Raw genomic sequence first — 16,087 nt, forward strand, 5'->3', positions numbered from 1 at the left:
GAATAAACAGTTTCGGCTTTAAGTGAGAAATGGTTTGTATGGCGGATTGGTCTTGCGGCTGCTATGTAATGGTTTATTGTAAAAGCACTGAAGGACAGTACAGTATACACTAAAGTTTAATAACACGATGCTATTGAAATGTCTGCAATAAGTTAGATGAATAATATCAATGAAATGTTGAGTAATGCAACAAGCGATAATAAAAAAAGTCACGATGAATGTAACATGACCGTTAACGAACATATGTAAGGACGTAGCAAGTAGCATGCAAAGGGTCAAGGACGTAGCAAGTAGCATGCAGAGGGTCAAGGACGTAGCAAGTAGCATGCAAAGAGTTATGTAAAGATTATCGTTACATAAAGGCTAGCCTGACCTTACCTAATGGCGAAACCAACTTAAGTAATAACAAAACCCGATATTATTACTGTTGAATAAAAATAATAATAATAATAATAATAATAATAATAATAATAATAATAATAATGAGGACTTTGTATAGCGCCTAATCTTTAGAATCTCTAAGCGCTTTACATTAGACAACACCTATAAGATAAAAAACATATATAATGATATGATTACAAACACAAACACCATGAAATTAGAAAACGTAAAAAAAAAAACATGCTGAAAATATTTAAGGTGGGAAACATTATTAGGTCTTTAAGTTTGTTCTTGCAGACGAAATAAGTGAGTTTTGAGAGCACTCTTGAAAGGGATCACTGTGCCTTTGTATCTAAGTTCAGTGGACAATTCATTCCACGTTGCTGGGCCTGGTATGCAAAAAAACGCAGTCTATATGACTTTCTTTTCATAGTGGGAATAATGAGTATACGATTGTCAGAAGAGGAGCGTAAGTATATTGCTGATGTGTACACATGGGTAAGGTCGGATAGGTATGTTGGACTAGAGTCTGTCAGTGAAACGTAGCACAGAGAACAAATTCTGTGTTTGATTCTGGATCAAATAGATAGTCAGTGTAGGGTACAGAGCAGCGGGGAGGTGTGATCTGATCGTGGTACTCTAAATATGATCCGAGCAGCTGTGTTTTGAACTTTTTGAAGTTTCTGGAGTAGATATTGAGCTGAACCATACATAATTGAGTTACAATAGTCCAGTCTTGAAAGTACGAATGAACACACAAGTGTTTTAGTGGCATCAACTGAAAGATATTTGCGAATGGAACTGATGCGTCTCAGTTCAAGATATGCAGCCTTCCATATGTTCATGACATGTTGGTGCAATGTGAGAGTACTGTCCAGAGTAACACCTAGGTTTCGTACTGATTGTGTGAAATTAATGCAGGTGTTGCTGATATTTATTGTTTGAGGTAAAGAATGTGAACGAGAAAGTCTTTGCATTGTGATCAGAATGGCCTCAGTTTTATCATCATTCATCTGCAGCTTGTTACATGTCATCCATGATTTCACGTCAGAAATGCACCTCTCTACACCTTGGATGGTAGCATCAACTTTAGTTGGGTGGCTAGATGTTCATATCTGGGTGTCATCAGCGGACAATTGGTGAGACACTGGATGATGATCTATGACACTTGAGAGCGACTGAGTGTATAGAATGAAGAGAACAGGTCCAAGAACAGACCTTTGTGGAACACCACAATATAGATCAACTGGGCTGGAGTGTATTCCATTTTCAGATACAATTTGTGTCCTGTTGACCAAGTAGGACTTGAACCACAATAAGGCTGTATCATGAATGCCAAATACATGCTGGAGACGGTGAAGTAATATATCATGGTCTATTGTGTCAAATGCTGCAGACAAATCAAGGAGGGTAAGGACTCCAATCTTTCTGCTATCCAAAGCAGAGATAATATCATTAACTATTTTCAGAAGAGTAGTTTTAGTACTGTGGCAAGGGCGATATGCAGATTGTACATTGCTAATAGGACTGCTTGAATTCAGATGAGATACAAGCTGGGATAGAACAACCTTTTTTAAGATTTTTTATATGAATGGGAGATTAAAAACTGGGCGGTAGTTCTTTAAATTGTCATGTTCTAGCGTTGGTTTCTTCAGCAGAGGTTTTACAATGGCAGTTTTGAAAAATGATGGGAATTCCCCGGATGAGAGAGAGGTATTAATAACATCAGTTAGTGAAGTCAATACTGGATCTAAGCACTCAAGCAGCAGTGATGATGGAATAGGATCAAGTTCACATGACTTTAGTGAACTCTTCATCAGGATTGTACGTACGAAATCTATAGAGACAGGTTCAAATGCTGATAATGGTTGCCGCTCAAATTCTGTATCTCAACTGTATGGTGACAACGAGTCAATTGAAATTGTGGTGTCAAGCTTCTCTCGTATGGTTTGTACATTGTCACCGAAGAAATTTGCAAACATGTCCAGACGGTCGACTGGAGAGAAAGTAGTTGGAAGTGGTGTAGATTTGTTCCCTGACATTAGCTTGTTAGTAATCTCGAAGAGCTCTTTGCAGCTGGAACTTTCCATGATCTTAGTAGTGTAGTGGGCTGATTTCGCTGCATGGACTATATTTGTGACATTCTTCTTAGCGGCTTCATAGATTTGCTTATGAACAGTGAGTCTGGTGGAAAGCCAAAGCCTCTCAGAAATAAAAAAAAAGATATAACAGAAATGGTTAATTAAACATTTCATTGTGGAGAACATATTTCCTACTTAATTATGAAATATTTCAAATTACATAAAAATGAAAACAAGACCAAACGTATACCTGTGCTTTCTATAATCTTGAAATGTAAATGAAAAAGTAAATACAGGAATCACTGCTGAAAACGATAAGAAAAGCATGAATGGTAGAAATATATAATTTTTAAGTTGTAATAACTACGAGCATTATTTACGCAATGTCGTATAACTAACTGCACTTCTAAATTACGTGGAATTAATAAAGATCCATACAAACATCGACAAAATCAGATAATGCTGTTCCTGTGGATAAATCTTAAATAGCTATTTAATCTCCCCCCCCCACCCATGTGTTATTATAAATCTAACTTTGTTTCCATAAACTTCATACTTTACTTTACTGAATTCCCTGTATTAGGACCTTGTAAAGTGTATGCGATCTTTATGTTCTACTGTAAATTTAATAGAATAGAAATGTATGCATTTAGTCACAAAAAATATGTAACTTATTCCTTTTTTAACTGTACTTGTTTGAACGATTTAGCAATCATGGCTGATGTTTCTTTTTAAATGTTACCATCGTTCGGAGTAATCTCCGAGTCAATATTTTTCAATACAACGTATTTTTTAAAAATATTTTTGCTATTATTTATCATGTGTACAAATTTCATTTAAGTGTTTGCCAGTCATCTTCATTATCTGGCCGGTACAACAATTGTTCTTTTTTTCCTTTTGATATTTTTAAAGTTTAATTTCTATCCGGGATGTCCAGAAAAACGTTGTTTCTATAAATAAAAAAAGTTGTAAATGCGATGTTCAAAAGTTTTAAATACGGACAAATGGAAGAACAATGGCTAATTTTTTGTTTCAGCTGAGGGGTTTGGCATTTTTTTCTAACTACTTTTTGTTCTTGAATTTTAGATTGTTTTCTTCAGCGTCACCTGTGACATTTACTGGATCTATAGCGTACATTGTTAAAACTAGAAGTACTGTACTGCCAGCTTATATCACAATTTCTAGACGTGACGTTTAGCGGTGTTGGTGACATTTATAGTGTTAATATCACCGGCGAATACCACTTTGTTACATTTACAGGATACTTTGGATGGAATGGAACCGTTATATAACACATGTGACATTTACCGGCGTTTGTGACATTCACAGGCCGCAAGAGTTACATGTATCTTTTCAGGTTTTTTTTTTTTTACTGCAACCATGAAAGCAGATGTTACGGTTGTACAAGTTAATGGCTCTAAAATAGTTTCTGGCTTAAGTCTCTGCCGTCAACGTTCTTCTAGGGGTACTTCCGGCAGTTGTTTCCATATTTCAGTCACATTAGCAATCAGTTTGTCCAAGAATTTCAACATTGTATAATCAGTTTTTCTGGGAGTTTTGTCGTTCGGGTTCCCCCAGTCTCTATAGTGGTACAATAACGCCACGTCCTCGTTCACCATATGTACTTTTTGGTTCGGCTTCATATGATAAACATTATGGACTCCGATTGTCTCAATGGCTGAGGAATGGACAATTTGTTTTGACCTTGAACCAACGGGAAATATTTTATCTTCTCTTTGTAATTTGAGTAAGGTAACAAGTCTATACTTCTTGGCGGCATCAATTTTGGACAGAGCTACAATAGCGGTCGTATCAACAGAAGTGTTTAATAAATCAATATATTTGGGGTCACTTAGATTAAGACTCGGCCATTCTTTCCGAAAAAATGTGTTACGAAAGTTATAAACTGGTGACTTTGGGAGAAGGCTTAACATTCCATCCCATGAATAAATATCGTTTGATCTGGGCACTATAAATTCATCCAGGTCGATAAAGACAATGTATTGACTTTTTAATCGATTGCGATAAAAACAGTCATTTAAGGCAGCTAACTGAGCAAAATAATGTATTTCCACAGGACTGGAATTTGGTGGCCATGTATCAACTAGCATAGGTAATTTCCAGTCCACCGTTTCCGCTAAACCTCGCATTGAGAACAAATCAATTACCTTCTTGACATTATCTGCGGAACTGTAATTATAGAATGTAAAATAGTCAGCACCAAACATACGATTCAATGTCATCCACTCAACTAACTCGTATGCCCTGGCATACCGAAAATTTAATGGCGTGACACATACGGAAAATTTTCTTTTCTTGTGGTACTCCGTTATACCTAAAATCTTCATTATATTTTGTGGTCTTTGACATTTTTTGTTCACCAAGGAAACAGCATATGGATTCTTGTCGTCTGGTTTTGGACAGTGGTAAAAACTTGCAGTATATCTGAAAAAGTGTGAAACAGAAAAGCTTGATTAGTGTGAAGGCAAATTTTTCTCTTTCTAATGAATGTAATTCATTCATAGCATTGGAAACTCCAATGTTGATAATTTAGATATGTTCAAGCCTATATTCGTAATATTTCATTTGATTCACGTGTATCATGTGAATAATTTTTACTAAAGTGTCAAAACATAATAAACGTAGTAAGTAATCCGAAAAGAAAAAAATATGTTACGATCTGATATTCTTTTTTTCCGTCCACCTCCTATTTCAGACCCAGTCCCATCAGGGTCGTAATTATGAGCTTACTGGCATAAGCTACTTGCGTGTTCGGTATCATGTGTGGTAAATATCAGGGTCGTAATTGTAAGCTTACTGGCATAAGCTACTTGTGTTCAGTACCATGTGTGGTAAATATCAGAGTCGTAATTGTGACCTTACTGGCATAAGCTACTTGCGTGTTCGGTATCATGTGTGGTAACTATCAAGGTCGTAATTGTAAGCTTACTGGAATAAGCTACTTGTGTGTTCGGTATCATGTGTGGTAAATATCAGGGTCGTAATTGTAAGCTTACTGGCATAAGCTACTTGTGTGTTCGGTATCATGTGTGGTAAATATCAGGGTCGTAATTGTAAGCTTACTGGCATAAGCTACTTGTGTGCAGTACCATGTGTGGTAAATATGAGAGTTGTAATTGTGAGCTTACTGGCATAAGATACTTGTGTTCAGTACCATGTGTGATAAATGCGAATCAAGTGCAAAGTTATTAGGAAAAGCAGAAGAAAACGTTTTCTAATTTGATTTCTGTTTTTTTGAAGGTGCTTTTTTGCTGACAAAGCAAAAAGGAAATCAAGTAGATATCGCACAGAAAAATACGTACTGCATTCTTTAGTTAGCAGCTGGCCGGCTGTAGCATATAACGTGACTTTTAAGGATCAATGTGGCTAAAGTTTTATTAATTCAATCTCCGTATCAAGTTGCAACATGTATATATTAAACACGAGCTATGATGATAACCTTAGAAACAACAGTTTGGTTTGGTCAGGTGCTTTACGTCACAGCATCACAAAAACAGGCAATTGGAGAAAAATACCTTGCCCAAGGACTTTAGCGGTGTCCGACTCACACCGATTCGATGATAGGATTTCAACTTTACCCAGTACGTCGTACTAACCGCTGAGCTACCTCGACTCGGAAATAAGGGTATAAAACAGACGGTACGTCATACGCTGCTTCGTGTTAGCCTCCTATGTAGGCAATAGAATGGCACGTTTGACGCTGATTCGTGTCCTATGTAGGCAATAGAATGGCACGTTTGACGCTGATTCGTGTCCTATGTAGGCAATAGAATGGCACGTTTGAAGCTGGACGTTATGGACCAGTGGGTCTCAGTGATCTGGACCTTTTGGTCAAGGTATGGCTTCTTGAACCTAAACTTACTGTGCAGAAACGACAGACTTAACATGACCATGAAATATGTCATATAAACCCCAAAGTATGTCGGTGTCTTTATTACCATCCAAAGTTTTGTCAAGGAACATACTACAGCACAAAACTTTGTCTGCAAAATCCATTTTTGCTTGAGCCACAATGACCTTGAAGTTCAACATTTTTGATCTCCAAATCAATAGATTTTTTTATCCAACATGCAAAGTCATCCATAAACTTTGATAAAAGTACACGCTTGACAACTTAATGTTTGTGCAGAAACAACTTTATTCTTTCAGTCACTTTAACCTTAGTCTTTGACCTATTGACACCCGAAATCTAGAATATTCTTCCTTACCCCTTGTGCAATCCATTCATAACGTTTATTTCAGGTCTGTGATGTAGAACTAATGTTAGCACTTCTTTTTTTTCTTTCCTTGACCTAGACCTTTCACCATTTGCTTCTAAAACGAATAGGCTTTTTCTTTTTTTCCACATGCAAGGCATCCAAAACGTTTGGTAATGTACACGATGGAAAACTCGAGTTATCATGTGGAAACTAAATTGGTACATACGTCCGGCCGCACATCATAACGTGATACGATCCGCCTTATAGCTGGAGAATAAAAATCAGAAACAACAATATAGAGGTAAAAAAAAAGTGCGATCGGAACCTAAAATTAATTCTCTTCTGTAATTAAGTTTTCATTTGTATGCATATATAATATGTTTTCTTATTTTCTTTTCAAAACGATGGAAATCTCTACTTTTCCATGTATAGCGCTTTTGCATTGTGTGTTTACAGCAAAAGTAGATCTCTGAATCAGAGTACATAAATCGATCGTTAAAACAGCTACAGAGACTAATGCAGTGCAGATCGATGCTCTGTCTACATTAGTCTATTACTTCTTTCGTGTGTTACCTGTCCTCGATCTAGGTTAACAATAATTGAATTTAAATTGTATGAGGAATACCGTAATATGCAACATCTCTAATGATAAAATATTTCAATAGTTGTGGCAAATGGATATCTAGAGTTTTGCGTGTTTGTAGCCATCGTTATGAAGTTTCAAAATAAAATATTACTTAAATCTATGAAAATGAATACGGTTGTCACCTTTCTACATATAAGACCTTTAATTAGGTTTCCTTTCGCTTTTATTAAATGGTGAAAGGGGAGGCACATTATAGCGTCACCTCCCTTCTCTCTCTCTCTCTCTCTCTCTCTTCCAAAAACGTGGACACTCTGCTACAAGAACCAAAACTATTCCTTCGCCAAATTCCACATTGAACCGAATTTTCCAGTGATGGTGTTCATGTATAATAAATTTTACTATTTTTCTTTGATGAAAAGTACTGCCATTATTTTTCCGGTAATAGTGAATATGCGTGTAGCATTAGCAAAGAAACAATTGTCATTGTTAAACATACAGAATATGTCTATTACCAAGATAATTATATTACTTCTTCCGTTTATTGCTTGGTGCCACCTGCCGTGTAGCTTTTTATTTAACTATTAACCCGCAACTTTTTTTAGTTTTTAATCATGAATGTCGAAAAGCATACTTTATTTGATGATTAGAAGAGTAAAGTACATCAGAAGAAGAAACAATGGAATCACGATCAAATACTTATACCTTTCTTGTTTTGTCTCGTGTAGGCTTCGTGTTTTGCTAACCATATCTAACAAAGTTCATAATTTCTGATGGGTGACAATACCAAAATCTATTTTCCATTAATAGCAACTTTCAGTTTGTATTCGTGCAACTAGCAGAATGGGAATTAATCTCAAGCGTAAAGTGCAAATATGAATCTTCATAAAGGAAGAAAAAACACTTACGATACTAATTACAACTCAGTTTTGCGTGGTTGGTAGAGCCAAGAGAGTTCTTTTACGAGGAGTTTACAAGAATTTAAAAGAATTTGTAAGAGTAGTTGTTCTTTGCGGAATTCAAAGTTTCTCCATATATTAATTTGCTTACATCTGCATAAATATACACAAAATAGAAAACACAGAACAAATTAATGCGCCACTGGAGTAAACTCCATCTGTAAATTACCCCTATCATTTCTAACCTAATCCATCACAATTTTATCCCATTTTATATATTTATATATTCATTAATTTGGGAAAATATGTAAGCAATAAAAATATTAAAATTTAAAATGTTGTATATTCTTGTTAATAGCTGCTATTCCCTAAGAGAAATTCATGGTGTGCTGGAAACAATTGAAGAGGTGTAATAAAATAAAGGACTTCTCTTAAATAAAAGGAACTAATTCAAAAGTGAACAACTTTTCAAGACAACCCCTCGGATTTGAACGATTTGTCTATGGTGTCAGAACATTTGTTTCAAAGGAGCCATATGGGTAAATCCTTCTGATTCTCTAAATAAACACTTCCCCAGATTAAGAACAGACGCAACCCACTAACCCACCCCAAAAAACAACAACAAACAAACAATGACACACAATGCAAACAACAAATAAACGCAACAAATGTTACTGTACAGCATCGGTGCCATTTTGAACAGTATTTTGTGCGAGGCATTAGTAGCAAAAATGGTACCATATCTAGTTTAGTTTCTATCTCATTTTATGAATGAAAAATTTCAGAGGACAACCTGGGGTCAGTCTATTCCATTACATCTTGCCTCAAATTACCCACAATTACGTATAAATCTGACACCGATTTGTTCAGTGACTTTCCCTACCGTTACCGGCATCTTCTTTCAGTTCTTTATTTATTTCTATATTTATTTTAAATTTCTTTTTAATTATTTTCCGCACATAGGTAACCATGGGCCGGGGAGACATCCCACATAGGTAACCATGGGTCGGGGAGACATCCCACAAACTACCTTACAATTCGTTTTATCTACATACGTCTGGTCTGATGTGAAAGGGCTTCAAACAACTATATTTTGAGCTATTGAAACGGGGGAAAGGAACAAGAGGAAAAGAGAATGGCTGAAAAATGACGAATCTCTCTCTCTCTCTCTCTCTCTCTCTCTATATATATATATATATATATATATATATATATATATATATATATATATATATATATATATATATATATATATATATATATATATATGTGTGTGTGTGTGTGTGTGTGTGTGTGTGTGTGTACATACATACACACATGCATACACACACATACATACATACATACATACATACATACATACATACATACATACATACATATTGATATAAAGCAAACGGATATACCAATAGTACTGGTATATCAAATTGTGATCCGCCCATGGCGTAATAATACGATTTTATAAACATTCTCAACTGTAAACCTAGAAATTAATGATGAATTTCTACTCATTTATTAATCATAAATGACATTTGAAAATTAAAAATATTAATAGCCCTTTTTCTAAATTAAATTAAAATGGTACACAATTTCATCGAAATCCTTTCTTTTTTCCATTCCCCTCTCCCATCTCGTGAGTAAGGGACAAAATAAGCAAAAATCTGGAGTGAGAGAGAAAAGCATTTTGCGCTGGACGAAATCATTAAAACTGAACTTGTACCAAGTAACACCTACAGTATTCTGGTTCGTCTTAATGGTATGGTTACCCTTTCCTCGGGATCTACCTACAGTGTTCATAATATCAATGATACATAGTTGCAATAGCAAATCCACACTATATATTAAAGTCGTTGGTTGCGAGGCACACATACTGTAGCGTATTAAATGCTTTGTTGATGTTGTTCCTTAAACCTATTATAATGGTCTAAAAATCGATTATTAATTATTAAATATAAAAATGTATAAATGGTCGCTCCTCCCTCTCTCTCTCTCTCTCTCTCTCTCTGGGTTATCGTAGTTAGCTATGGGCGAAAATCCATGAACCTGCAAGCGTTGTGGATTTTCGTCCAAATAGAGGGAGGGTGGCGGGAGAGAGAGAGAGAGAGAAAGAGATTGAATAGTCTCTAGAAATGTTAATTAATACAGATTAATGACTTAGATTATCTGTAAATATATTTAAATATTTTAATTACCTGCTGTTGGTTTGTCATTTCGCTTAGTTTCTATTCCACTCTAATTTCCATACACCAGTATGTGAATGCCTGACAGTTCAGGTTCAGTGTACAAAAATCTAATCGTGTTGTAGTGCACTACTTTCTTCATAAAAAGCACATTTGATGTTTAAATCATGAGTGTGTCTTATATTTATTTAATAAATGTGAATAAAATAGAAACTGGAAAAGAAAACAATCAACTTATATATTTGCATATGTGATTATGAACAACAAGAAAAGGCGCAGAACTAAATTTTGTAGCGAACACACTCACATGGATGTGAGGAGTTCATTCGCTCGGTCAATACACAGCTGCCCGGAGCATATCGTAACTCTATTCAAAGGGCAAATATGTATATTTATGTCATATAAATAAAATATATGTAGAGTATGTATGCTGTATCAACGATATATCACTTGCTGTATATATTTTCATTAAAAGGAAACTCGGCATATGTGTGTGTGTGTGTGTGTGTGTGTGTGTGTTTGTGTTGTTGTTGTGGAGTTTAACGCCATATTTCAGCACACGATAGGCTATGTATGGCGGCCAGTATTAATGGTGGAGGAAGAACCCAGCAAAACCCCGGGAAGAACCACCGACCCACGAGAAGCTACTGGCAAGCTTTCTCACATACCCACGTTAGCCGAATCCTAGACTCGAACCCACGCAGACAGAGGTGAGATGGCAGTGATCCGTAACGGAGAGCGCTTTAGACCACTCGGCCACTCGGGGCCCCGTATATATATATATATATATATATATATATAGAGAGAGAGAGAGAGAGAGAGAGAGAGAGTTTATCCTGGCATTATTTGGCTTGTTCCAGCACTAACTAGCTTGTACTTGCGTTAGTGGGCTTATTCTAACATTAGTTGTATTAGTATAATATTAGTTGATCTTTTCGAGTATTGTAGGTCATTGCTCCCCTCAACCTTGATAAACCATATTATGTTCATGTCCATTAAGCATTTTTCCTTTTCATCAAAGCATCTGCGGTCATGATTTAGTGGAATTGCAAGCTAGTAATGATTATGTTCAGTTGTTTCAGATCTATGTCCTTGTTAATTGATTCAAACGCGCGGCATCAGGTAATTATATAGAAAATTCAGACTGGTTTTCGCGTCTGAAAGTAACGTGAAATATATCTATCGATTTTATTAACTATTTAGTAGAAAGTAATTGGTGACTGGCAGTCATCTATTTATTTAAATCCTGCGAACGAATGCAGCCTTATTTTGCATTTATTCTCTTTCATGAAACAGAGTTCAGCATAAGAGATGAAAATCCTACTACAAGCTCTCTCTCATCAATTGTCTAGTACTTGTCACCTGTCGGTTTGTCTCTCATTGCCCACCTGTCGGTTTGTTTCTCATTGCCCACAAGTATGTATGTTCATCAGTAATATTTCCTTTGTCTTTAGGTTATCATTTGAACGATCTATTTTGGTCTTACAATATTTAAATATTTGTACAGAGGAGAATTCACGTGCATCAAGGTGCTGGAGATTTGTAGCAATAACTATCTATTCTTTGGTATAAGTCTGCTCCAAGTGGAAACAATATAGACAGTGATATAGCGTCGCATAATGTTCTGGTAGATCAGGGTCTATGGTGTTTGTTTTACTGATAACTCCTAACAAATGTATATACCCAGATATCTGCCGGCGCATTATGTGACGACAGATCTGGGTCCATGAAGTTTGAAGCTGGATCCTACTTGTACACGAATATATCAAGTATGTAATTTGTCCATCAGTAAATTGTCTTTGTTAGTAATTCTCACATCAATAAAAATGACAATAACAACAAAAACAATAATAATAATAATAATAATAATAATAATCACAAGAACAGATTGGAAATCATTTAACGAAATCTGATGTAAATTTGTTTTAAAACATCCTTACAAGTTGGCTGAATTCTTTTCACATTCCTCTCAGAGAAAAGTCGATAATAATGTATGCTATAATTCCATTGCATGAGCAATTATTTAGCAGCAAGGAGATTGATATGCTTAATTGTACTAGACAGGAGGAACGGCATGGAAATTTAGTAGCATTATTGTATAGTGTTTGATAGAAATTTCATACTATATATGTTTTGTATAGTGTTTGATAGTGTTACGCATATTTAATTTGTATGTCGTGGGCTTTTGTCCATGATTATAAATTATAAGGGTCATTTTGTAAACAATATATTACATAACTAATTTTTGCCTATGACTGCCTATGACAAATAATAGTTGTATGTAAATATATTTACTGGGACTTTGAGTTCAGTGCATTGGTTTACCCCTCTGGAATTCCTGGTCTACCTGATGTTTGCCATGTTCGTTACTAAAATTTAAGTGAAAGACATGACCTTGTTTACAGCTTAGAATGTTCTGGATATGAACTTTTGACCCTCATCCTGGTCTTCTTGTTGTGTCAGAAGCTTTTATATTAAGATTGCTTACATCAGAATTATTTATTACTATCTTAACATCTGTAGTGGAATCAGTCTTTTAGTTTCAATTCAGTTAATATTATTGGGGATTTATTTATTTAAATTAAGTATTGGAATTACAAAGTGCTCATAAATACTTTCAGACTAAATCACTATTTTGGTATTATTCTGAATTCGTTTAGAGTCATTTTGGATTACATCATTGTGATACATTAAGACTGTTATCAGATCAACACTGTTCCGGTATATTGGTACATCAACCCATTCAAGATTGGAATTCATTCAGAACGCCGCCGGAATTCATTCGGAATACTCTTTACTTTTGGACTGTGTTATAACTTTTAAGATTCTTTGGCATGGCACAATGCCTGGAGCACGAATATAAAGCTGCATCTGTCATCAAACAGTAACCTCATACAACTTTGAAAACATCTTAAAAGACAGGCTTGACTTGCTACCTCTCCCCACCAAGCAATTAATGCCATTCTGTGACACTGGTACTTGACGGATGGAATGAAAACAAAACAAAAAAGCAAGGTGAATAATACTATCTTTTTAAGAATGTTGTTGTTGTTATAGGGTTTAACGTCATTTTCAGCACAAGATAGGCTATACATGGCGGCCAGTATACATAGTAGAGGAAGAACCCGGGTTTCCCGGAAAATAACAACCGACCTACGAGAAGCTACCGGCAAGCTTCCTCACATACCCGCAGTGGCCGAGCCCCGAGACTGGAACCCACGCAGACTAAGGTGAGATGGCAGTGTATCTTAATAGTGAGCGCTTTAAACCACTCGGCTACTCGGGGGCCCTTTTTAAGAATGTAATATAAACAACCTAATTTATAATGTTCGAAATTTAGTCTTGCGCACCTAAATTCAAACAGTTTAAGAAAGCGTCATCTAAGCAAACACTGGAACAAATTTGACGTTATTCCAAAAGTGTGGGCTACGAGGTTGAAATTTTGGGGAAAACGTTTCGTTTGTAAACTATAAATAAAATAAATAATACATAATGTACAAGATTTAGAAAAATTATTTATAATGGCATCACAAATCTAATCATGTAATCGATATATGCCTTCAAATTTGCATACCTAAAATGGTTCTTGCTCTATTGTTCTAACAAAGTTTTAGTATATTAAAAAAACGTCATACCAAAAGTTCAAAAAATGTGTTGTAAAAAAATTAATCTAAATGTCTAATACATATCAATCCCCTAGCTTCAAACTGCTTTAAGAAATAAAGCAAAAACAAACTAACCATTAAAATATTGACATTGATCTTGAAGAAAAGACCTCAGATGTGGAATGTAACATTGCATCTAGTGACAGCATTCAAGTGTACCAATTTTCATTCACGTATGCAAAACGGTTAATATATTATAGAGCAGTAGCATATGTTGGACTGTGATCTTAGCCTGGAAAAAAGCACTTCCAGTAAGGTACATGACAAATATAACTTTTAATCCCTTGATCACGAATGAGACTAATGTTGAAACTAAGGTATTGACCAATGACCTTGACCTTGAAGATATGATTCCCATTGTGGTATGTGACACCTCTACCAGAGATGGTGTATATGCATTTAAACTTTCATCTTTTAATCTCAAATCTGATATTAATGTATTTAAAACAGAAAGGAAATTGTTATGAAAAGCATAAAATCTTGAGCCTTGAAGATACGGCCACAGTGTGACAAAAGATACATTTTATATTGATAATGTACGAGTACATGAAATTTCATCCATAAAGATGAAAGGGTTGTAAAGTTATACAGCGGAAATGAAAGTGGGACGGAAAACATAAAATATTGACCTGTGGCCTTAACACCTTCTAATGACGATGTACATGCATACCATGCTTAATTCCTTAAGGGGTATTATTGATAATACGAATAGACTTAACAGGGTGGATGTGTGACAGCCAAATATCACGCATTGGACTAATAAATTAAACGTTTTATAGTATTAACTTCAAAAATGGCATTTAAATGTGCAGATACAGTCTGTTTTGTGGAAAAGGTATTTATATGAACTAAAACTGGCAATTTCATGTTGCATTGTACGTTCAATAGATCACATCACTTAGATGTCATTGAGTTATTGCATTGTATTTTTCCGTAAGCGAGATGCAACACATTGGGTCTTTTGTACACTCCTTGTAGCAAACATCACGATGCCATGTAATGGGTTCTGCCATACTGGTCTTCTTCCAGTTAACCCGGTCAATGACAATCATATTAGAAGCATAACTGCAACCGATGGCTATTGTACTTTCCAAATTGAAAGTACAGTTGTGGTCGGTACTGATAATAGTGAAGAAAATTCCTTAACAAAATCCTGAAATGTATACTATGAAATGAGTTATTTGTCTGCTTGCATTGGACTTCCATTGCTCTCTTCTTTCACTGCATGTAGTTCCTATAATCTTAATCCGCCGAGGTTTATATATTCTGGCATAACAAGTCCTTCGTTTTTTATACCCGGCTAAAGATAAAGAAAAGTGACCGCTATGTGGTTAGAGAGTCCGCCTCGGATGCAGGAGGTCGCGGATTAGAACTCCGGCTGAGTCATAGCATAGACTTATCAAAATTGTACTAACAGCTGCCTCGCTAGGCCTTCAGCATTAAGATGTTAGTGTTAGGGCTGGTCTGCCTGGTGTCAGGATGTGACTGGGTGGGACAAGATGCCACATGTATGTGACATGATGCCCCAGTGCTAGACATCGCTATAAACTGTCACACTGCAGACATCGTAGCGATATGACTGAAAATTATGTAAAGCTACGTTAAAAATCCAACACACACAATAACACACACACACACGCGCGCGCATAACGAAAAGTACTTGACATTAGCTAATTATTCCAAATAAATCTGATATATATAAGCAGGAGTGTGGTTAAAAAATGAAACAAATGGACAAAACAATTGTCAAGAAAATTACAAACTTATCAGGCAAAATATATGAACAGTTGCATACTTTAGAAGAAGATGCATTATTGTTGGATGTCACAATTGTCACTAATCGTGAATGTTAAAGTTACTATAGCACAGCATGCTTAGTGGCGATAAATATAATATGTATACATTTATGTATCCATGTGACTTTTTTACAGTAGATTCGATGGTGTATCGAGAAAGAGGGGATAATTATTGGTATAAAGTATATACATATTAGTGGTGGTTCAGTGACAGTTATTGGTATTTGTGGTAAAATGTTTTTTATTAATAATGTTTTGTTGGTTATATTTTGACCACTGGGT

At 35.5% G+C, this 16,087-nt stretch overlaps 1 protein-coding gene across 4 annotated transcripts in view; it reads right to left on the reverse strand.

Annotated features, from left to right (window-relative positions):
• Positions 1-16,087, reverse strand: part of LOC149787406 (uncharacterized) — a 31,021-nt gene that overhangs the window by 2,822 nt on the left and 12,112 nt on the right. The window contains exons 2-3 of one of the 4 annotated variants that reach the window (XM_089977998.1): positions 4,631-4,907; positions 1-2,583 (exon numbers count right to left, since the gene is read on the reverse strand). The exon at positions 1-2,583 is cut by the window's left edge and continues 2,822 nt beyond it. In XM_089977998.1, coding sequence (XP_089834124.1) covers positions 2,551-2,583; positions 4,631-4,907 — 310 coding nt within the window. In that variant the 3' untranslated portion in view covers positions 1-2,550. Of the gene's footprint in view, positions 4,908-6,691; positions 6,950-16,087 lie in introns of all 4 variants that reach the window. The other 3 variants (XM_089977999.1, XM_089977997.1, XM_089977996.1) reach the window with 3 other exon arrangements.

The sequence above is a fragment of the Sinohyriopsis cumingii genome, chromosome 12 (genome assembly GCF_028554795.1).
Source record: "Sinohyriopsis cumingii isolate HCF-2022 chromosome 12, ASM2855479v2, whole genome shotgun sequence".
NCBI lineage: Eukaryota > Metazoa > Mollusca > Bivalvia > Unionida > Unionidae > Sinohyriopsis > Sinohyriopsis cumingii.